This window comes from Oncorhynchus mykiss, chromosome 27, assembly GCF_057628025.1.
Source record: "Oncorhynchus mykiss isolate SJ-2025 chromosome 27, ASM5762802v1, whole genome shotgun sequence".
Taxonomy (NCBI): Eukaryota; Metazoa; Chordata; class Actinopteri; order Salmoniformes; family Salmonidae; genus Oncorhynchus; species Oncorhynchus mykiss.
The window spans coordinates 46,693,331-46,715,952 of NC_143048.1; the positions used below are offsets into that span (position 1 = coordinate 46,693,331).

General features: G+C 43.6%; 1 protein-coding gene across 1 annotated transcript in view; it reads left to right on the plus strand.

Moving 5' to 3' along the window:
- mtus2b (microtubule associated tumor suppressor candidate 2b) overlaps positions 1–22,622 on the plus strand; it is a 185,833-nt gene that overhangs the window by 46,648 nt on the left and 116,563 nt on the right. Inside the window, exons 2-3 of the mRNA XM_090223907.1 lie at positions 19,054–19,565; positions 20,118–22,439. Of these exons, the coding sequence (XP_090080033.1) occupies positions 19,299–19,565; positions 20,118–22,439 (2,589 nt within the window). The 5' untranslated portion in view covers positions 19,054–19,298. The remainder of the gene's footprint in view (positions 1–19,053; positions 19,566–20,117; positions 22,440–22,622) is intronic.

Consider the following 22,622-nt stretch of genomic DNA (forward strand, 5'->3'; position numbering starts at 1 on the left):
GTCTGAAGTCTAGATGATTTGTGTCTGGTCTGAAGTCTAGATGATTTGTGCCTGGTCTGAACTCTAGATGATTTGTGCCTGGTCTGAAGTCTAGATGATTTGTGCCTGGTCTGAAGTCTAGATGATTTGTGCCTCGTCTGAAGTCTAGATGATTTGTGTCTGGTCTGAAGTCTAGATGATTTGTGCCTGGTCTGAAGTCTAGATGATTTGTGCCTGGTCTGAAGTCTAGATGATTTGTGCCTGGTCTGAAGTCTAGATGATTTGTGTCTGGTCTGAAGTCTAGATGATTTGTGTCTGGTCTGAAGTCTAGATGATTTGTGCCTGGTCTGAAGTCTAGATGATTTGTGTCTGGTCTGAAGTCTAGATGATTTGTGCCTGGTCTGAAGTCTAGATGATTTGTGTCTGGTCTGAACTCTAGATGATTTGTGCCTGGTCTGAAGTCTAGATGATTTGTGTCTGGTCTGAACTCTAGATGATTTGTGTCTGGTCTGAAGTCTAGATGATTTGTGTCTGGTCTGAAGTCTAGATGATTTGTGTCTGGTCTGAACTCTAGATGATTTGTGCCTGGTCTGAAGTCTAGATGATTTGTGTCTGGTCTGAAGTCTAGATGATTTGTGCCTGGTCTGAAGTCTAGATGATTTGTGTCTGGTCTGAACTCTAGATTATTTGTGCCTGGTCTGAACTCTAGATGATTTGTGCCTGGTCTGAAGTCTAGATGATTTGTGCCTGGTTTGAAGTCTAGATGATTTGTGTCTGGTCTGAAGTCTAGATGATTTGTGTCTGGTCTGAAGTCTAGATGATTTGTGCCTGGTCTGAAGTCTAGATGATTTGTGCCTGGTCTGAAGTCTAGATGATTTGTGCCTGGTCTGAAGTCTAGATGTTTTGTGCCTGGTCTGAAGTCTAGATGATTTGTTCCTGGTCTGAAGTCTAGATGATTTGTGTCTGGTCTGAAGTCTAGATGATTTGTGTCTGGTCTGAAGTCTAGATGATTTGTGCCTGGTCTGAAGTCTAGATGATTTGTGCCTGGTCTGAAGTCTAGATGATTTGTGCCTGGTCTGAAGTCTAGATGATTTGTGTCTGGTCTGAAGTCTAGATGATTTGTGTCTGGTCTGAAGTCTAGATGATTTGTGCCTGGTCTGAAGTCTAGATGATTTGTGTCTGGTCTGAAGTCTAGATGATTTGTGCCTGGTCTGAAGTCTAGATGATTTGTGTCTGGTCTGAACTCTAGATGATTTGTGCCTGGTCTGAAGTCTAGATGATTTGTGTCTGGTCTGAAGTCTAGATGATTTGTGTCTGGTCTGAAGTCTAGATGATTTGTGTCTGGTCTGAAGTCTAGATGATTTGTGTCTGGTCTGAACTCTAGATGATTTGTGCCTGGTCTGAAGTCTAGATGATTTGTGTCTGGTCTGAAGTCTAGATGATTTGTGCCTGGTCTGAAGTCTAGATGATTTGTGTCTGGTCTGAACTCTAGATGATTTGTGCCTGGTCTGAAGTCTAGATGATTTGTGTCTGGTCTGAAGTCTAGATGATTTGTGTCTGGTCTGAAGTCTAGATGATTTGTGTCTGGTCTGAACTCTAGATGATTTGTGCCTGGTCTGAAGTCTAGATGATTTGTGCCTGGTCTAAAGTCTAGATGATTTGTGCCTGGTCTAAAGTCTAGATGATTTGTGCCTGGTCTAAAGTCTAGATGATTTGTGCCTGGTCTAAAGTCTAGATGATTTGTGCCTGGTCTAAAGTCTAGATGATTTGTGTCTGGTCTGAAGTCTAGATGATTTGTGTCTGGTCTGAAGTCTAGATGATTTGTGCCTGGTCTGAAGTCTAGATGATTTGTGTCTGGTCTGAAGTCTAGATGATTTGTGCCTGGTCTGAACTCTAGATGATTTGTGCCTGGTCTGAAGTCTAGATGATTTGTGCCTGGTTTGAAGTCTAGATGATTTGTGTCTGGTCTGAAGTCTAGATGATTTGTGTCTGGTCTGAAGTCTAGATGATTTGTGCCTGGTCTGAAGTCTAGATGATTTGTGCCTGGTCTGAAGTCTAGATGATTTGTGCCTGGTCTGAAGTCTAGATGATTTGTGCCTGGTCTGAAGTCTAGATGATTTGTTCCTGGTCTGAAGTCTAGATGATTTGTGTCTGGTCTGAAGTCTAGATGATTTGTGTCTGGTCTGAAGTCTAGATGATTTGTGTCTGGTCTGAAGTCTAGATGATTTGTGTCTGGTCTGAAGTCTAGATGATTTGTGTCTGGTCTGAAGTCTAGATGATTTGTGTCTGGTCTGAAGTCTAGATGATTTGTGTCTGGTCTGAAGTCTAGATGATTTGTGTCTGGTCTGAACTCTAGATGATTTGTGCCTGGTCTGAAGTCTAGATGATTTGTGTCTGGTCTGAAGTCTAGATGATTTGTGTCTGGTCTGAAGTCTAGATGATTTGTGTCTGGTCTGAACTCTAGATGATTTGTGCCTGGTCTGAAGTCTAGATGATTTGTGCCTGGTCTAAAGTCTAGATGATTTGTGCCTGGTCTAAAGTCTAGATGATTTGTGCCTGGTCTAAAGTCTAGATGATTTGTGCCTGGTCTAAAGTCTAGATGATTTGTGCCTGGTCTAAAGTCTAGATGATTTGTGTCTGGTCTGAAGTCTAGATGATTTGTGTCTGGTCTGAAGTCTAGATGATTTGTGCCTGGTCTGAAGTCTAGATGATTTGTGTCTGGTCTGAAGTCTAGATGATTTGTGCCTGGTCTGAACTCTAGATGATTTGTGCCTGGTCTGAAGTCTAGATGATTTGTGCCTGGTTTGAAGTCTAGATGATTTGTGTCTGGTCTGAAGTCTAGATGATTTGTGTCTGGTCTGAAGTCTAGATGATTTGTGCCTGGTCTGAAGTCTAGATGATTTGTGCCTGGTCTGAAGTCTAGATGATTTGTGCCTGGTCTGAAGTCTAGATGATTTGTGCCTGGTCTGAAGTCTAGATGATTTGTTCCTGGTCTGAAGTCTAGATGATTTGTGTCTGGTCTGAAGTCTAGATGATTTGTGTCTGGTCTGAAGTCTAGATGATTTGTGTCTGGTCTGAAGTCTAGATGATTTGTGTCTGGTCTGAAGTCTAGATGATTTGTGTCTGGTCTGAAGTCTAGATGATTTGTGTCTGGTCTGAAGTCTAGATGATTTGTGTCTGGTCTGAAGTCTAGATGATTTGTGCCTGGTCTAAAGTCTAGATGATTTGTGGTTAGACTCATGTTGTTTATTGTTAGTAGCCTGAACTGAATTTCATTGACTGTGACAGTCAATGTTACTTGTTTGTGGCATGCTGCTCATCAGCTGTTAGTCACACGCCAGTATGATATGATATAGGATTCTGGTCAGTCAATCAGCAAGACAGTCAATAGGATTCTGGTCAGTCTATCAGCAAGACAGTCAATAGGATTCTGGTCAGTCTGTTATCCAGACAGTCAGTAGGATTTTGTGGCCTTTCAGGTCTGGATGTTCTCCCATATCCTCCACAGTCACACTAACAGGCTCCTCCTCCACAGTCACACTGACAGGCTCCTCCTCCACAGTCACACTGACAGGCTCCTCCTCCACAGTCACACTGACAGGCTCATCCTCCACAGTCACACTAACAGGCCCCTCCTTCACACTGACAGGCTCCTCCTTCACACTGACATGCTCCTCCTCCGCAGTCACACTAACAGGCTCCTCCACACTAACAGGCTCCTCCTCCACAGTCACACTAACAGGCTCCTCCTCCACAGTAACGCTCCTCAGTAGTCTCTCCCTCTGTCTCAGCAGTCTATCAATCTGTTACGGCCCAAGTGGACCACGTACAGAGAGACATTCGGCATTGTGGAATTGGTGTGACAGACTCTAAGTCTGCTGTCTGTCTCAGCAGTCAATCCCACAGAGTGAATGTGAGACAGTTTGTTGCTATGGAGAAGGAACAGGACTGGCTGTACCTGAGGTAAAGCATGCTGTTATTATGTTGTTATTAATCACCTGTTCTGCTCTAAGCACAACACAGGGGAGAACCATATGTCTCTCTCTCTCTCTCTCTCTCCCTCTCTTCTTTCCCTCTAGCTCTCTATTCTCTCTTCTCTCTCTCTCTCTCTCTTTCTCTCTCTCTAGCTCTATCTCTCTCCCTCTAGCTCTCTATTCTCTCTTCTCTCTCTCTCTCTCTTTCTCTCTCTCTAGCTCTATCTCTCTCCCTCTAGCTCTCTATTCTCTCTTCTCTCTCTCTCTCTCTCTCTCTCTCCCTCTCTTCTTTCCCACTAGCTCTCTATTCTCTCTCTCTCTCGCTCTCTCTCTCTCTCTCTCTTCTCTCCCTCTCTCTCTCTCTCTTCTCTCCCTCTAGCTCTCTATTCTCTCTCTCTCTCTCTCTCTCTCTCTCTCTCTCTCTCTCCCTCTCTTCTCTCCCCTAGCTCTCGATTCTCTCTTCTCTCTCTCTCTCTCTCTCTCTCTCTCTCTTTCTCTCTCTCTAGCTCTCTCTCTCTCTCTTTCTCTCTCTTTAGCTCTCTATTCTCTCTTCTCTCTCTCTCTCTTTCTCTCTCTCTCTAGCTCTCTCTCTCTATCTCTCTCCCTCTATCTCTCTCCCTCTCTTCTCTCCCTCTAGCTCTCTATTCTCTCTTCTCTCTCTCTCTCTTCTCTCTCTCTCTCTCTCTCCCTCTCTTCTCTCCCTCTAGCTCTCTATTCTCTCTCTCTCTCTCTCTCTCTCCCTCTCTTCTCTCCCTCTAGCTCTCTATTGTCTCTCTCTCTCGCTCTCTCTCTCTCTCTCTCTTCTCTCCCTCTCTCTCTCTCTCTTCTCTCCCTCTAGCTCTCTATTCTCTCTCTCTCTCTCTCTCTCTCTCTCTCTCTCTCTCTCTCTCTCTCTCCCTCTCTTCTCTCCCCTAGCTCTCGATTCTCTCTCTCTCTCTCTCTCTCTCTCTCTCTCTCTTTCTCTCTCTAGCTCTCTCTCTCAAATTCAAATTCAAATTCAAGCTGCTTTATTGGCATGAAAAACATTGTGTCAATATTGCCAAAGCAACAATGTATACAATATACATTGTAACAAAATTGTAAATGATAGCAAATAATAATATAAAATGGTAGTAAATAATAATACAAAAATAAATACAATAAAATGGTAACAGTCTACAGTAAACATTAATAATTATAGTAATAACAATAATAGTAATAATAAGTAAGTTACTGTTTACTATGCAGATGTTATTATTCAGTGTCCCTCAGGCTATGGCAGGAAAATACATATTTGGCTGCAAGAGGAGCCATTGCTCCTTCGCCCATGAGTATTCTTAGTTTTTCCTCTGGGTTCAATTTGTAAAAATGTGGAATATATGTAGTCATTTCTGTGAATAATGAATCTCTTTGTGAGGAATATTTATCACAGTAAAGGAGAAAGTGCATCTCTGTCTCTACCTCCCCTGTCATGCAGTGACCACATACACGCTCTTCTTTGGGTAGCCATGTCTTTTTATGTCTGCCGGTTTCTATTGCCAATCGGTGGTCACTCAGCCTGTACTTGGTAAGGATCTGTCTCTGCTTCGTATCTCTGACAGAGTAGAGATAATCAGCCAATTCATATTCTCTGTTTAGGGTCAGATAGCAATTTAGTCGGCTTTGGGATTTTGTTTCGTTTTTCCAGTATTGTAAGTATGATTCCTTTGATTGGTTCATGATTTTGTTTATTGGAATTCTTTCTTTTGAAGCAGTGCTGGTGTCAGATTGATTGGTGAGGTCCAACACCAGCTGACTGAGAGGGCTCGTTTCTGGGCTCAGCTCTTGGGCTTGAAGTGCTTTAAATTGCAGACTCGAATTTGGACTTGAATTTAGATGTAGCCAAAATTTTAATGATCTTTTCTGTATTTTCATTATTACTGGAAAACGGCCCAATTCTGCCCTACATGCATTAGTTGGTGTATTTCTCTGGACTTGTAGAATTTTCCGACAGAATTCTGCATGTAGGGTTTCAATTGGATGTTTGTCCCACATTTTAAAATCCAGTTTATTGAGTGGCCCCCAAACCTCACTTCCATAAAGTGCTATTGGTAGGATTACACTGTCAAATATTTTAGTCCAAATTCTAATTGGGATGTTGATTTTGAATAATTTCATTTTTATTGCATACATTGCTCTGCGGGCTTTTTCTTTGAGTGCCTTCACTGCCATATTAAAGTTTCCCGATGCAGATATGGTCAGACCAAGGTAGGTGTAATTTTTTGTGTGTTCAATTAAGGTGTTGTTCAGGGTGAATTTACATTTTTGTTTCTGACATCTGGGTTTTTTTTGGAAAATCATGATTTTAGTTTTTTGGAAATTTACTGCCAGGGCCCAATTATGGCAATATTGCTCCAGAATATTAATGTTTTGTTGAAGACCTTCTTTGGTTGGTGATAGAAGTACCAAGTCATCAGCATATAGCAGGTATTTCACCTCTGTGTCAAATAGTGTGAGTCCTGGGGCTGGAGATTGGTCCAACATGTCTGCTAATTCATTGATATAAATGTTGAAAAGATTTGGACTCAAATTGCAGCCTTGTCTCACACCTCGACATTGTGAAAAAAATTCTGTTCTTTGGTTTTTGATTTTTATTGCACACTTATTTTCTGTGTACATACATTTTATTAAGTCATACACCTTACCACCAAGCCCACTTTGTAGAATTTTGTAGAATAGCCCTTCGTGCCAAATCGAATCAAATGCTTTTTTAAAGTCAATAAAGCAAGCAAAGATTTTGCCCTCTTTTTTTTGGTGGACGTGTTTATTAATTAGTGTGTGTAAGGTGTATATATGGTCAGTAGTGCGATGGTTAGGGAGAAAGCCAATTTGACATTTACTTATTACATTTTTTTCTTGAAGAAAGGTTTGAATTCTTGAATTCAAAATGCTACAGAAAATCTTTCCCAAGTTACTGTTGACGCAAATTCCCCTGTAATTATTGGGGTCTGATTTGTCTCCACTTTTGTGGATAGGGGAGATGAGCCCCTGGTTCCAGACATCAGGGAAGCAGCCAGAAGTTAAAACCATGTTGAACAATTTAAGCACAGCATTTTGCAACTCAGGTGTGCTGTTTTTCAGCATTTCATTTCTGATGTTGTCTACACCACAAGCCTTTTTTGATTTAATAGATTTTAGCTTTTCATTTAGTTCTTGTTGGGTTATTGGGTAATCTAATGGATTTTGGTTGTTTTTAATGACTGATTCCAGGATGTTCAATTTTTCTTTAATTTCTAATTGGTTCTGGTTTAAGTCTTTTTGTGGGATGTTTTTGTATAGATTATCAAAGTAAGTTTTCCAAATTCCTACATCTTGTATGGCTAATTCTTGTGGCTTTGTTGTGCTTAAATTGTTCCACATGTCCCAGAACTGATTTTGGTCAATTGCGTTTTCAATTTCATCAAGTGTCTTGTTGGTATAATTCAATTTCTTGCATTTCAGTGTTTGTTTATACTGTTTCAGAGTTTCAAAGTATTCATATCGTAGCTCTGGGTTGTTTTGCTGCTTATGTTTTTTGTTTGACATTTGTCTTAGGTGTTTTCTAATTGTTTTACATTCATTATCAAACCATTTGTCAGAAACATTTTGATTTTTGCTTCTGATGTTGCATTGCTTTGGTTTTCTCAAATTTGCTTTCGATGCTGCTTTTTGGAATATGCAGTTGATGTTTTGGGTAGCTGAATTGACACCATCTTTATTGTTTTGGTACTGTGAGTTATTGAAAAACTGTATAGAGTTCATCATTTCATTTGAGTTCAATGTTTCAATGAATGCCTCTGCACTGTTTGGAGCCCATCTGAACGATTGGTTTATGTTGTAAAGTTTATTGGGCTGTTTTTTTGAATGAATATTGCCGGTTAATTTCTTCAGAAACACGTTGATCTGACTGTGATCTGACAATGGTGTCTGTGGTCTGACAGTGAATGCACTAATGGAGGAGGGGTCAATGTCAGTGATGGCATAATCGACTACACTTGTCCCAAGAGCTGAGCAGTAAGTAAACTGACCTAAAGAGTCCCCTCTGATTCTACCATTAAGCATGTACAGGCCTAAGGCTCGACAGAGATGTACTAACTCTTTTCCATTTTTGTTCAGTATTTGGTCAGGACTGTTTCTATTATTTATAATACTGTACAAGGAGGGGTGTCCAAATATGTGGTGGTTACCTCCCGCATCAGTGTAGTCAGGCTCAGAACCTGTTCTTGCATTGAAATCTCCACAAAGAAGCACTTTACCCTGCGCCTGAAATGTAATGATTTCTGTCTGGAGATTGTCAAAAAACTGATCATCATAATATGATGAATCTGAAGGAGGAGCATAAGCTGCACATATGTATACATCATTGTCACAATAGATTGTACCTTTGTTAAGTTTTAGCCAAATGTGAGTGGTACCTTTTTTCATTTCATTCAGTGCTAAGTCCTGCTTATGCCAAATGATGATTCCACCTGAGTCTCGGCCCCGTTTAACATTTTTATGTTTGATTGATGGTAGTAAACTTTCTCTATAGCCTGAGGGACACTGAGTATCTATGTCTCCACGACACCATGTTTCCAGTAGGATTATGATGTCCTGTCCCTTGATGTTTTTAATCAATTCTGGATTAGTTGTTTTATAACCAAAATGTGAAGAGTATAGGCCCTGGATATTCCAAGAGCTGATAGTTAATGATCTCATTTATAATAAGTGATATTCACTGGTTTGAGTAAAGTACATCGAAAAAAACAAAAAAAATAAAATATGTATATATACATATATATACATACACACATACACATATACATATATATACATACATATATACACATATACATACATATATACATACACATACATATATATATACATATATATATACATACACATACATATATACATACACATACATATACACACATACATACATACATACATACACACACACACACACACATACATACACACACACACACATACATACATACATATATATACACATACACATACATATATATATATATATATATATATACACACATACATGCACATACACATATACACACATACATACATACATACACACACACGCGCACACACACACACACACACACACACCATTACATATAATAATTATTATAATACCGGTGTCAATACATTTAGGAATATTTGTAAACAAATGAATAAGAATGGAATAAGATTGCATTGTACTTATGTTATGTGCAATCTGCAACCCTGTGTGTTTGTGTGTGTGTGTGTGCGCGTGCGTGCCCGTGTGTGAATTAAAGGGACTGTCTAGCTCAGTAGTCTGCATATTAGTTGCAGTAGTTGGCGCACCTCTCCTATCTCTGATTGTTCTAGGGGTCTTCTGCCAGAGGTTACCTCAGCATATGTAGGCTGACGATCTAATTGATACATGGTGTGGACTGCATCATGTGGTCTACTTCCCTGAAGGGCAGTGTTCTGACCGACCCTGGAGTAGTGGTCAGAGCTGTGTTGTGATGGGCTGGGTCTAGTAGAGCTGTGTTGTGATGGGACAGGTCTAGTAGAGCTGTGTTGTGATGGGCCGGGTCTAGTAGAGCTGCGTTGTGATGGGCCGGGTCTAGTAGAGCTGTGTTGTGATGGGCCGGGTCTAGTAGAGCTGTGTTGTGATGGGCCGGGTCTAGTAGAGCTTTGTTGTGATGGGCCAGGTCTAGTAGAGCTGTGTTGTGATGGGCCAGGTCTAGTAGAGCTGTGTTGTGATGGGCCAGGTCTAGTAGAGCTTTGTTGTGATGGGCCAGGTCTAGTAGAGCTGTGTTGTGATGGGCCGGGTCTAGTAGAGCTGTGCTGTGTTGGGCCTGGTCTAGTAGAGCTGTGCTGTGTTGGGCCTGGTCTAGTAGAGCTGTGCTGTAATAAGCCATGTCTGGCTCTTTTCTCCTCGGGATGGTGGAGGTACTGTTGTTTCAGAAGGTGGGGCGTGGGACCTTTGTTGCTGGGGCGATGGGTGTGTGGGTCCCTGCCAAGTGTTGCATCTTTTAGGTCCTTGGCAAAGGTTCTGATACTGTCCTGATCAAGATGTATATTATCATATAAGTGTTGACATGTCAGAGTGGGGTGGTGAGCCGTTCTGACGTTGAGCAGTGAGGCACAGTCCACAGTGATCTGTTGATTTATTTTGTCGATCAACTTTTCTGGGAAGTCTTTTCTTGGTAGGAGGGTGGACACAACTATATTGGTTGTTGGGAACATAGCCTGTGCCCGTTCTGCCACTCTTCTCACTGCCCCAGATACATTTTCACCTTTGGCATGAAGGTCGTTTGTGCCAGTGTGGATGATGATGTTGTCAGGGGTGTCAATCCTGGTCTGACTGAGTAGCTGCATTGCACTCCCAGTTGTAGGACACCAGAACTTATACACCTGGTGTCTAGGGAATAATCTTTCCTGGACTAAGAACTTCCCATTTGAATCAATTAGAATTGCAGTTGTGGGTGATTGTCTGGGTGGAGCAGACTGGGAGGCTGGTATTCTGACCTGGGCTGGAGCAGACTGGGAGGCTGGTAGGTTAACCTGGGCTGGAGCAGACTGGGAGGCTGGTATTCTGACCTGGGCTGGAGCAGACTGGGAGGCTGGTAGGTTGACCTGGGCTGGAGCAGACTGGGAGGCTGGTAGGCGTGATTAACTGAATCAAGCAATTATTAACTCATTAACCTGGGGCACCATGGGAAATGGAGTTTTATGGAGTTTCTATTTCCCAAATGAACTCAAAGAATATCAGAATATCGATTTTACAACAGCCGCTAATTAACCAGTTACCTCTACCAATCTCGTTCTGAACGTCGTATAGCCTGTGAATCTGCACGGACCCGGGTCTCACCAATGAGTTCGGACCCGGGTCTCACCAATGAGTTCGGACCCGGGTCTCACCAATGAGTTCCACACCAATCTTAGTTGAGTATTTATTTACTAGAAAGCTAAAATGATGATCAAAGATACACATACACAAAAACACATTCTAGGCTATTGATTAGAACTTAGTATAACGGGCCAACACACTATGGCGCGTGTCACCCAAAATGGGGATTTAAAAGAGAGAGTAAAAGAGAAAGTACACGAGAGAAATATACATTTGGGTGCATTTGTCGGCTATGCTTGTTCTAACCCTAGCCTTGCCCCAAACTGCCGCTCTTATGGGTCAGAATATATAATGATGTAATTACGTGGGGAAGGTCTCTGTGGATTCTCCGCGTGGTCCGTCCAGGCTGCTCAATGACGGACTTCTCCGGCGCAACTCTCTGGTTGTCCTCACGATGTCAGTGTCCTTTTTGGCTTAGTGGTCTGATTCCTCGCCCTTGCTCTGGAAAGGCTCTTCTGAGGACAGACAGCTCTGTAGCTCAGAGCTCACAGCGTAGGAATGAAACAGTGTAGATACCACGATTCGCTGGGAGATGGAGGCTAGGTGGTTTTACTTGAATTCACCCGCTTAGACACAGCTACTCATCCGTAGCTTGGGTAGAAAAAAAATATTTGTCTTCAAACTTGCGTTGCGTTCTGGGTTCGTTGACTTTTTAGACCTCGGCTGCAGCTGGGGTCACGTAGTCTGATCTGTTTATTCTTCACTCACAGGTTGTCAAGTTCTGACCTTTATTTCCTTTGTTTTGTCTTTATTTAGTATGGTCAGGGCGTGAGTTGGGGTGGGCAGTCTATGTTTGTGTTTCTATGTTTTTTCTATTTCTGTGTTTGGCCTGGTATGGTTCTCAATCAGAGGCAGCTGTTTATCGTTGTCCCTGATTGAGAACCATATTTAGGTAGCCTGTTGGTTTGTGGGTGTTTGTTTTCCGTGTGTGTGTTTGTTGCCACACGGTACTGTTTCGGTTTGGTTATTTCACGTATTCGTTTATTGTTTTGTATTTCATAGTGTTCAGTGCTTTTCTTATTAAAATCGTCATGAACACTTACCACGCCGCATCTTGGTCCGATCCTTACTCCTCTTCAGACGAAGAGTCCGATCCTTACTCCTCTTCAGACGAAGAGGAGGAAATCTGCCGTTACACAGATTTTATACCCTCGGGTCAGAAGTGGGTGTAACCACCTTTAGGGCAATTCTCTGGGTGTACCAAGTTAAGAGGCAAGGTCTAGATTTTACTCAAATCCAATTTTAGACAACTACCTTCACATTTCATCTTTACGAAAATATTCTCTTTGATTTGGACATTTTCCATACAACGTACAATGTATAAACATCAAACACATACTAGGAAAACTCTTAACGTTACAATGTTTTAGTAATAACGTCATCTATTAACCTTTAATAACAAAACAAAAATGACATACATGTTCATATTCCATCTATCGTCATGACCACCATTGCGGCTGACGGAAACCATTGTTCCAAAATCCCTTTATTTCATGTTTAATGTTCTGAGGCTGGTTCTCCATAGTAACAGGACAAAGGAATGTTGTCTGTGGCCTGAGATTTACCAGGGGCGCGAGGGGACATGAAACCCCCACATCTTCAGACCCCTAGATCTCTCCTCCTCTGTTGGAGTTGAGAGATAATCTGTAGGGCTGTGGTCTCCTGGAACCTGATCAGGACACTCCCATTCTTCTCTGCAGATCCTCTCAAGCTCTGTCAGGCCTGATTGGTGGAGTGCTGTTGAAATGGTTGTCCTTCTGGAAGGTTCTCCCATCTCCACAGTCGGGTTGGATAGAGAGCGTCCCTGCACAGCTATTTTCAGGTCTCTCCACAACAATTCGATCCGGTTCAAGTCTGGGCTCTGGCTGGGCCACTTGAAGACATTCAGAGAATTGTCCCGAGGCCACTCTTTCTTTGTCTTGGCTGTGTGCTTAGGGTTGTTGTCCTGTTGGAAGGTGAACCTTCACCCCAGTCATAGGTCCTGAGCACTCCGGAGCAGGTTTTCATCAAGGATCTCTCTGTACTTTACTCCGTTCATCTTTCCCTCGATCCTGACTAGTCTCCCAGTCCATGCCGCTGAAAAACATCCCCACAGCACGATGCTGCCACCACCATGCTTCACTGTAGGGATGGTGCCAGGTTTCCTCCAGACGTGACGCTTAGCATTCAGGCCAAAGGGTTCATCAGACCAGATAATCTTCTTTCTCATGGTCTGAGTCCTTTATGTGCATTTTGGCGAACTCCAAGCGGGCTGTCATGTGCCTTTTACTGAGGAGTGGCTTCTGTCTGGCAACTCTACCATAAAGGCCTGATTGGTGGAGTGCTGCAGAGATGGTTGTCCTTCTGGAAGGTTCTCCCATCTCCACAGAGGAACTCTGGAGCTGACCATCGGGTTTTTGGTCACCTCCCTGACCAAGGTCCTTCTCCCCCGATTGCTCAGTTTGGCCGGGTGGCCAGTTATAGGAAGAGTCTTGGTGGTTCCAAACGTCTTCCATTTAAGAATGGAGGTCACTGTGTTCTTGGGGAACTTCAATGCTGCAGAAATGTTTTGGTACCCTTCCCCAGATCTGTGCCTCGACACAATCCTGTCTCGGAGCTCTGGGGACAATTCCTTCGACCTCATGGCTTGGTTTTTGCTCTGACATGCTCTGTCAACTGTGGGACCTTATATAGACAGGTGTGTGCCTTTCCACATCATGTCCAATCAATGGAATTTCTAGAAGAAAAAGAAACGCACACCTATTTAGGCGAGGTGCTGGCTAGCGGTGCTGGCTAGCGGTGCTGGCTAGCGGTGCTAGCTAGCGGTGCTGGCTAGCGGTGCTGGCTAGCGGTGCTGGCTAGAGGTGCTGGCTAGCGGTGCTGGCTAGCGGTGCTGGCTAGCGGTGCTGGCTAGCGGTGCTGGCTAGAGGTGCTGGCTAGCGGTGCTGGCTAGCGGTGCTGGCTAGCGGAGTAGAAAACTTGAAAATAAAAGAGAGCCGCACACTCTAGGAGCTCAGATGCAAAAATGTAATTACCAATGTTTCGACAGCCAAGCTGTCTTCATCAGGGTATAATCACAAACACTGCAGGATGACTCGTTTATATAGTGTCAAAATACACAGGTGTCTGTAATCATGGCCAAGAGTGGCCTAATATCATTGGTTAATAATCAAATATTAAAATGGCATACAAAGAACAGCATACAAACAACAAATGGATAGCATACGATCATAGATTAATTTGACTACACAAGCTTACAAACAATTACAATGGCAAAGTCACAATAATCACAAGAATGGCTTCAGATCAAAGTCTACGTTGAGACCGAAGGGAGCACGGGTCTTTAAGTTAAAGATCCAGGCAGCCTCTCTTTTTAACAATAAATTATCAAGGTCACCCCCTCTCCTAGGGAGGGGGACATGTTCGATGCCAATATAACGCAGAGACGAAATCGAGTGGCCTGCCTCCAAGAAGTGGGCCGCAACTGGACAAGTCAAGTTTTTACACCTAATGGTGCTACGATGCTCTGAGTTACGTACTGTTAATTCGCGTTTTGTTTTACCCACATAATTTTTACCACAAGGACAAGTTATAAGATAAATAACTGCCTTAGTGGAGCACGTAATAGCACCTTTTATTGGGATCGATTTCCCTGTTTGGGGGTGTTTGAAGGATCTACATTTATAAGTGCCATTGCATTGAGCACAGCCATTACACTTGTACTTTCCATCCAGTAGGGGCACAAATAGACGTTGTTCAGGAATATCTTGGGTTGGTAAATCAGAGTGTACCAACTGGTCTCTGAGATTTTTGCCCCGCGAGAATACGACCAAGGGAAGGTCCGAAAACACAATCAATTGAATTTACCACAGGTAAACATCTCAAGGATGATCAATGGAAACAGGATGCATCTGAGCTCAATTTCAAGTCTCATAGCAAAGGGGTCTGGATACTTATGTAAATACGGTATTTCTGTTTTTTTTTTAATTATACATTTGCAAAAATTGTCACTTTGTTATTATGGAGTATTGCGTTAAGATTGATGAGGATTATATATATATATATATATATATATATATATTATATATATATTTTTGTCAAAATGTGGAAAAGGTCAATGTGTCGCAATACTTTTCTATTGAACATAAAGGCTCTCTCTCTGAAGTGGTAGTTTGTACCTTGTGATTGTTATTGCCTTAGTTATTGCCATTTAGTTCAGCACTGACGAATGACGGGAGAAAAATGAGTATGATTGATGGGAATTAAACTCAGGAGCGTTACGGTAAGATGATAAAGGACAGCTACTGGAAATGAAAGATAAAAAAAAAAGAGAGCTAACATTATTTTCAAATATAAAAACAAAACAAAATGGAGGATGAAACTAAAACGACATCAAACTGAGCCGCGACTTCTTTCAGAGAGGATGGTGTAGGGATATGTGGGTTAGCTGCAGAAAAATACATTTGAGATCAAATCAAAGTAAATTTGGTCGGGAAAATGTGATCATAAGGGTTTGAAGAGGCAGTTGCACAGGGCCCTAGTCGTTTTTAAAACCTCTGTGTGTTCTGTAGCTCCTCAGGTAACCTGGTCAAATGGAGGTTAGCTTTGAACTCTCCTCTCCTTTCCTTTCCTTTCCTTTCCTTTCCTCTCCTCTCCTCTCCTCTCCTTTCCTGTCCACTCCTGTGAATGTCATGTTCTGACATTCTGTAGTTTGCTTATTGTTAGGAAGCTTCTACCATTAGAAGGGTTAGTTCTCTGCCTGGGAACATACAGTAATCACTTCAGACAGACAAGAAGGCCCAAACCATTCATCTGTGTGATGTGCTCTGGTTCCTTTGGAAAATGTTTGCTTGTAGATGTTTGTTTTCTTGAAAATGTTACTGAGGGTTTCTATTCAGTGTCCAGATTTGAGTAGGTGTGTGGGCTTGTGTTCATGTAGTCATGTGTTAGTAAACACGTATTCTCTTGGGAGAGCTACAGTGTTTCATAAGTACTGCCACTCAAACATCAAAAAAGATCTCTAAATGCCTATGGTATATTTTTCATCTTCTTTTTGAAATAATTATTTTGAGATGAAAGAATAAGATGAGTGTTTGAAAACTAGGGCAGACCTCGTAGAGGGAGAGTGGAGGGGGAAGGGGGGAAATCCTCAGAGACATTTCTTCACGGGATGTTTTGAATCCGTCTAAATCCCAAGAGGCATTTCTTCACGGGATGTTTTGAATCCGTCTAAATCCCAAGAGACATTTCTTCACGGGATGTTTTGAATCCGTCTAAATCCCAAGAGACATTTCTTCACGGGATGTTTTGAATCCGTCTAAATCCCAAGAGACATTTCTTCACGGGATGTTTTGAATCCGTCTAAATCCCAAGAGACATTTCTTCACGGGATGTTTTGAATCCGTCTAAATCCCAAGAGACATTTTGTCACGGGATGTTTTGAATCCGTCTAAATCCCAAGAGACATTTCTTCACAGGATGTTTTGAATCCATCTAAATCCCAAGAGACATTTTGTCACGGGATATTTTGAATCCATCTAAATCCCAAGAGACATTTCTTCACGGGATGTTTTGAATCCATCTAAATCCCAAGAGACATTTTGTCACGGGATGTTTTGAATCCGTCTAAATCCCAAGAGACATTTCTTCACAGGATGTTTTGAATCCGTCTAAATCCCCAGAGACATTTCTTCACAGGATGTTTTGAATCCGTCTAAATCCCAAGAGACATTTCTTCACGGGATGTTTTGAATCCGTCTAAATCCCAAGAGACATTTCTTCACGGGATGTTTTGAATCCGTCTAAATCCCAAGAGACATTTCTTCACGGGATGTTTTGAATCCGTCTAAATCCCAAGAGACATTTCTTCACGGGATGTTTTGAATCCGTCTAAATCCCAAGAGACATTTCTTCACGGGATGTTTTTAATCCCTCTAATATTTCCCCATGCAGCACTGTTTTATCACAAAGAGTGACATGGTAATTTATGGTACCTTGTTTTCAGGTACAGTTGTTTTCAAAGCATCATCAGACATGAATCAGTGTGTTAAAAAGTATGCAGTTTACTTCAGAAAATTTGCTTTACTGCTATCAGTGATAGTGAACCAGTGTACAGATAGTAGGTTAGCATATCAGGGATAGTGAACCAGTGTACAGATAGTAGGTTAGCATATCAGGGATAGTGAACCAGTGTACAGATAGCAGGTTAGCATATCAGGGATAGTGAACCAGTGTACAGATAGCAGGTTAGCATATCAGTGTTTGTGAACCAGTGTACAGATAACAGGTTGGTTAGCATACCCTACACTCATTCTACACTCATTGTTACTGCAGTAGTTTCCTGTAGCTTATTCATTGAAGGTGGCTGCTGGCTGGAATATTGCTGACAGTTGGTGTGTGTGTGTGTGTGTGTGTGTGTGTGTGTGTGTGTGTGTGTGCACACACACCTTAGGGAATGTCCTCCCACGGATTTGCTGAGGTGGAGCGATGCTCGTTGCTAGGGAGAACCAGTGATATGGCAACATATGCATTAGCACAGTCATATAGCATATATATATATATAGCAGAGAGAGGCTTCCAGACAGAGAATTCAAGAGAGAGGCCAGCTATCCATAGAACATTGTCTTTAACGCAGACGTAACTCTGTCACAGAGATGTTTGAATCTTTCCCGGGAATTCCCAGGTTTTTACAGAAATCCCAGTTGAAATATTCCTGAACTCAGGAAATCCAGAATCCTCCAACCAGGATTCTTGGAAAACCTGAGAATTTATGGGGACATGACCAGAACCGTAAACAGAGGACAGTAGGAGTAAAGGGGGATGAATATTGTTAGTCCCTGAGCAGTGAACACCTGATCCCAGATCTATTTGTGCTGTCTTGCCAGCACCTTTGGTCATTCTCATAGACGGCACAAACAGATCTGGGACCAGGCTAGTAAATACTGTGTCCTGTGCTGTAAATCTCCTGCTTATCGTCTCTGGTGTCAGTATGTTGGATAGGTCCGTGGTTATCTCTTTGTAGGGTGTTGTTACTCACTTCCTGTGGACAACATGTCACTGTTGTAGGATACAAACAGATACTGTCCCTGTGTAAGTCCCATATGTATTTATTTTTATTTCACCTTTTATTTAACCAGGTAGGCCAGTTGAGAACAAGTTCTAATTTACAACTGCAACCTGGACCAAGATAAAGCAAAGCAGTGAGACAAAAACAACAACACAGAGTTACAAACAAATCTCTAGAGTCAAGATAGAAGCACTTACAGTTTGCACTACCTAACAACTCTGTGGGAGATGAGAGGGTCAAGACTCCACTATTCAGGACAGTGATTGTCACGCCCTGACCTTAGAGATCCGTTTGATTTCTCTATTTGGTTAGGTCAGCGTGTGATATGGGGTGGGCATTCTATGTGTTGTTTTCTATGTTTCTTTATTTCTATGTTTTGGCCGGGTTATGGATCTCAATCAGGGACAGCTGTCTATCGTTGTCTCTGATTGGGAATCATACTTAGGTAGCCCTTTTCCCCCTCCTTTCAGTGTGGGTAGTTATCTTTGTTAGTGGCACTATAGCCCTGTAAGCGTCACGGTTGTTTTTCGTTTCTTGTTTTGTTGGTGACATTTTGAATAAAAAGAGAAATGTGCGCTCACCACGCTGCACCTTGGTCTCCTTCTAACGACGACCGTGACAGTGATGTCATATGAGTTATGGCTATAGTATGCTGCCATCCCTGGTTCAGGCTACATTGTATTGCTGTGTATTTCATCTGGTTTTATTAGGTGATTGAACCCTTTATCGTTCCAGGTGACAGATGAGATGTCACCCGGGTGTTTAAAAAAAATATATATATATATATTTTTTTTACAAGTCAGTTAAGAACAAATTCTTATTTACAATGACGGCCTACCCCGGCCAAATACGGGCCAATTGTGCACCGCCCTATGGGACTCCCAATCATGGCCTGGATGTGATGCAGCCTGAATTCGAAAGAGGGACTGCAGGGATGCCACTTGCACTGAGATGCAGTGTCTTAGACCGCTGTGCCACTCAGGGGAGGGGGGTTATTATAAAGTAGAAAACCCCTCTGTATCAAAATGTCTTGAAATTTTCTGCAAACTTTTTCAGTGTCAATCTTTTGTCATAAAACCTTTTACGTAGCATGTCATGATGTGAGATTATTCTACAGAGGTAGTTAATACGATATGTCTACATGATTGGTTTGTCTTGTTTTCTATCAGGTTAAGGATCTCCGATGCCATGCGACCCACCTCCTCTCCTCAGTGAGACAGCCCATACCTAAACCTCCAGGACCCCACAGGATAGGAGAGAGATGTGAAGCCAGCTCTGGGTTCATGCTTTAAGGCCCGAGAGAGAGACCCAGAGACCCAGACTCTGAGAGTTGTGGGTACACAGCGTTATCTAATGGATGGTAGAGTGACTAAGTGAAGGAAGGAACTCAGAACAGAACTGACGTGAGGTCATAATGAGTGGTCAGCAAGGCGAGCCGGCCATCGGCCACAGCCATGTTGGTGAGGTCAGGAACAACAACCAGAACAGCCATGTTGGTGAGGTCGAGAGCAACAACCAGAACCAGCAGGCCGGGGGAGGGGGAGTGGGAGCGGTGATACCCGATGGGGATGCTAATGCTAACCAGATGATCCATATGGGGGAGGGGGGCAGCGACGGCGGAGGGGAGAGTACAGGAGGAGATGTTGACACTCTGCCCCCCCTGATGTCTCAGACCACTGTGGTATGACGCTACACATCTGAGTGATTTACACATCTGAGTGATTTAAACATCTGAGTGATTTACACATCTGAGTGATTTAAACATCTGAGTGATTTAAACATCTGAGTGATTTACACATCTGAGTGATTTACACATCTGAGTGATTTACACATCTGAGTGATTTACACATCTTAGTGATTTACACATCTGAGTGATTTACACATCTGAGTGATATACACATCTGAGTGATATACACATCTGAGTGATTTACACATCTGAGTGATTTACACATCTGAGTGATTTACACATCTGAGTGATTTACACATCTGAGTGACTGACAGAACTGAGTGACTTAGACATCTGAGAAGTACTAAGCGATACACAATTCCAATAAGCCAGACTGCCACATACCAAAGATCATTCTTAGCAAGAGCACGGAATTCTATTTATTTCTTAATTTGACTGTTTTACACTCCCGATGCCTATTCACATAGTACGCATAGATGGTATCTCTTTTTTTTTTAAAGTCTTTAATGCTATTTATATACTGATGTCAACCTTTTACCTGAACAGGTGTCTCAGACAGTCACAGAGGAGCAGAAGAACAAGATCGTCATCTGGGGGACAGACTCTCAGTGTGACGACCCTGAGCTGGCCGAGTTTGAGATGTTAGAATGTCAGGAGCTGGAGGCATACCTGGTAGAAGAAGAGGAGGAGGAAGAGGAGGAGGAGGTGGTATGTGTAGGAGTAGGAGTGAAAGGAGGTGCACGGCAGATCCTCCTGGACCAGCCTGTCTCCATTGTGGATCTAGTCTCTGACAGTAGAGAGGGAGGAGGGAGGAGGACTATTCAACGGGGCTCCGGCGGGCAGGACGCCGCCACCATGGACTCTGGAGGAACCAGAGGGACGGCGGAGTATGTGACGAGGACAGAGTTCAGCTCTGAGAACCATGTCTTGGTGTCCCGCCTGTCCACTATGTCCACTCTGGATGGGAGTCTGGTCAGTGCTCTGGACGCCGCTGGACGGACACAGGCCACCACCACAGACTCCTGGCACGTCCCTTCTGGACCCTCAGGATCAGACGGGACCATCTTAGAGGATCTCACCCTGGCCTCCCAGTCTTGTATCACCATCTCAGACCAGTCCAAGGCCTCTCAGCCATCCAAACAACCTCAGGCTCCATCTAAAAGCACAATACAACGAGCTGACCTCGATCTAAACCAGAACACAACTGTTAGGTCTGGGGAGGTTGTCGTTCCGGAAGCACAAGTCAGTGACAACGTCGTAGTGGGTCGTTGTAAATGTCAGCAGAACACGGAGGAAGATCAGGGCAATGAAAAGCACAACCAGAATCTGGAGCAGAGGTACCAGGATGTTAGAGGCAGTGAAGGGAAGGCAGCTGAGGAACACCAAGATGCTAGAGTTAGTGGGGGAAAGGCAGCTGAGGAACACCAAGATGCTAGAGGTAGTGGGGGGAAGGCAGCTGAGGAACACCAAGATGCTAGAGGTAGTGGGGGGAAGGCAGCTGAGGAACACCAGGATGCTAGAGGTAGTGAAGGAAAGGCAGCTGAGGAACACCAAGATGCTAGAGGTAGTGGGGGGAAGGCAGCTGAGAAACACCAAGATGCTAGAGGTAGTGGGGGGAGAGCAGCTGAGGAACACCAAGATGCTAGAGGTAGTGGGGGGAAGGCAGCTGAGGAACACCAGGATGCTAGAGGTAGTGAAGGAAAGGCAGCTGAGGAACACCAAGATGCTAGAGGTAGTGGGGGGAAGGCAGCTGAGGAACACCAAGATGCTAGAGGTAGTGGGGGGAAGGCAGCTGAGGACCACAAGGTTATTCCCCCTGATATGAACCACAACTCACCCGCCAAGTTAGGCACAAATGGGATTCAATCTGTTGAAACCAGAAGCTTGAAGAAGCTCGGCTCTTTTGATAAAACTTCAAAGGAACAAGGCTCCTTCGGACAAAGCATGAAGAAAACGACTTCATTTGAACAAAGCATAAAGAAAACAACCGTGTTTGAAAACACCACAAAGAAGTCGGCCTCATTTGATAGAAGTTTGAAGAAAGAACCTTTCTTAGATAGAACGTTGATGAAAGAGGCATCCTTCGACAGAACGTTGAGGAAGCAGGGCTCGTTTGAACGCAGCTCCAGTCCTTCTAGCCTGGATGGGAGGAAGCCTTGGGGTAGCCCAAGCAGGAGCCCCAGCCGCCCCGCCACCCCTCCCTGGTCCCCCAGGAGACCAGCCCCCTCCTCCCCCGCCAAGACCAGCTCCAGACCTCCCTCCTCCACCTCTCCAGCCAAGACCAGCAACCAAGCCTCCAGCCAGGACCGCAGCGACTCCCCACAGAGGGGTACCACCAGTGGCCTCAAAGCACCTAGTAAGGTATGTGTAATCAGCAGCATCCCCAAACCCATCTCCCCTCAGCCACCTGCGGACCCTAGGAGGGCCTCTCCTCACACACCCAAACCCATCTCCCCTCAGCCACCTGCGGACCCTAGGAGGGCCTCTCCTCACAAACCCAAACCCGCCCGTCCAAAGATCATCACGTACGTCCGTAAGAACCCCCAGGGGAAGTCCCAGGGGACGGAGGTTGACCCAAATGAAGCCTTGACAATCCCTCTCCGCCTGTCCTCTTCCCACCCCAGCCCTCCTACAGCCCACAGGAAGCCCCACAAGACAGGGCCCCATTCTAAGGCCTCACAGGTGCTCTGCTCCTCTAATATACTATTTGATAAGTACCGGCAGGAGATGCAGAAGGCAGGATACTTTCCCCCGGGTACCGGCATGACGTCGCTGGGCATCAAACCTCCCAGCCACCCTCCTCCTCACAACCTCTCTTTGAACTCTGAGAGCTTTCATGGGGAACTGCCTGACAGATACATGCATGAGGTGAGAGGGTGTGGTATGTGTGTGTATTTGTAAAAGCCAAATGTTTGCATGCTTGAAAATCAAATCCTTTTCTTTGTTCTGACTGATACAAAACTTGAATTAAATATAATATAATTGAATGAATTGAACTAAACGGAAATGAGGCGAACTGATAATAACGGAAGTTGTTTGTCTCTGGTCTAG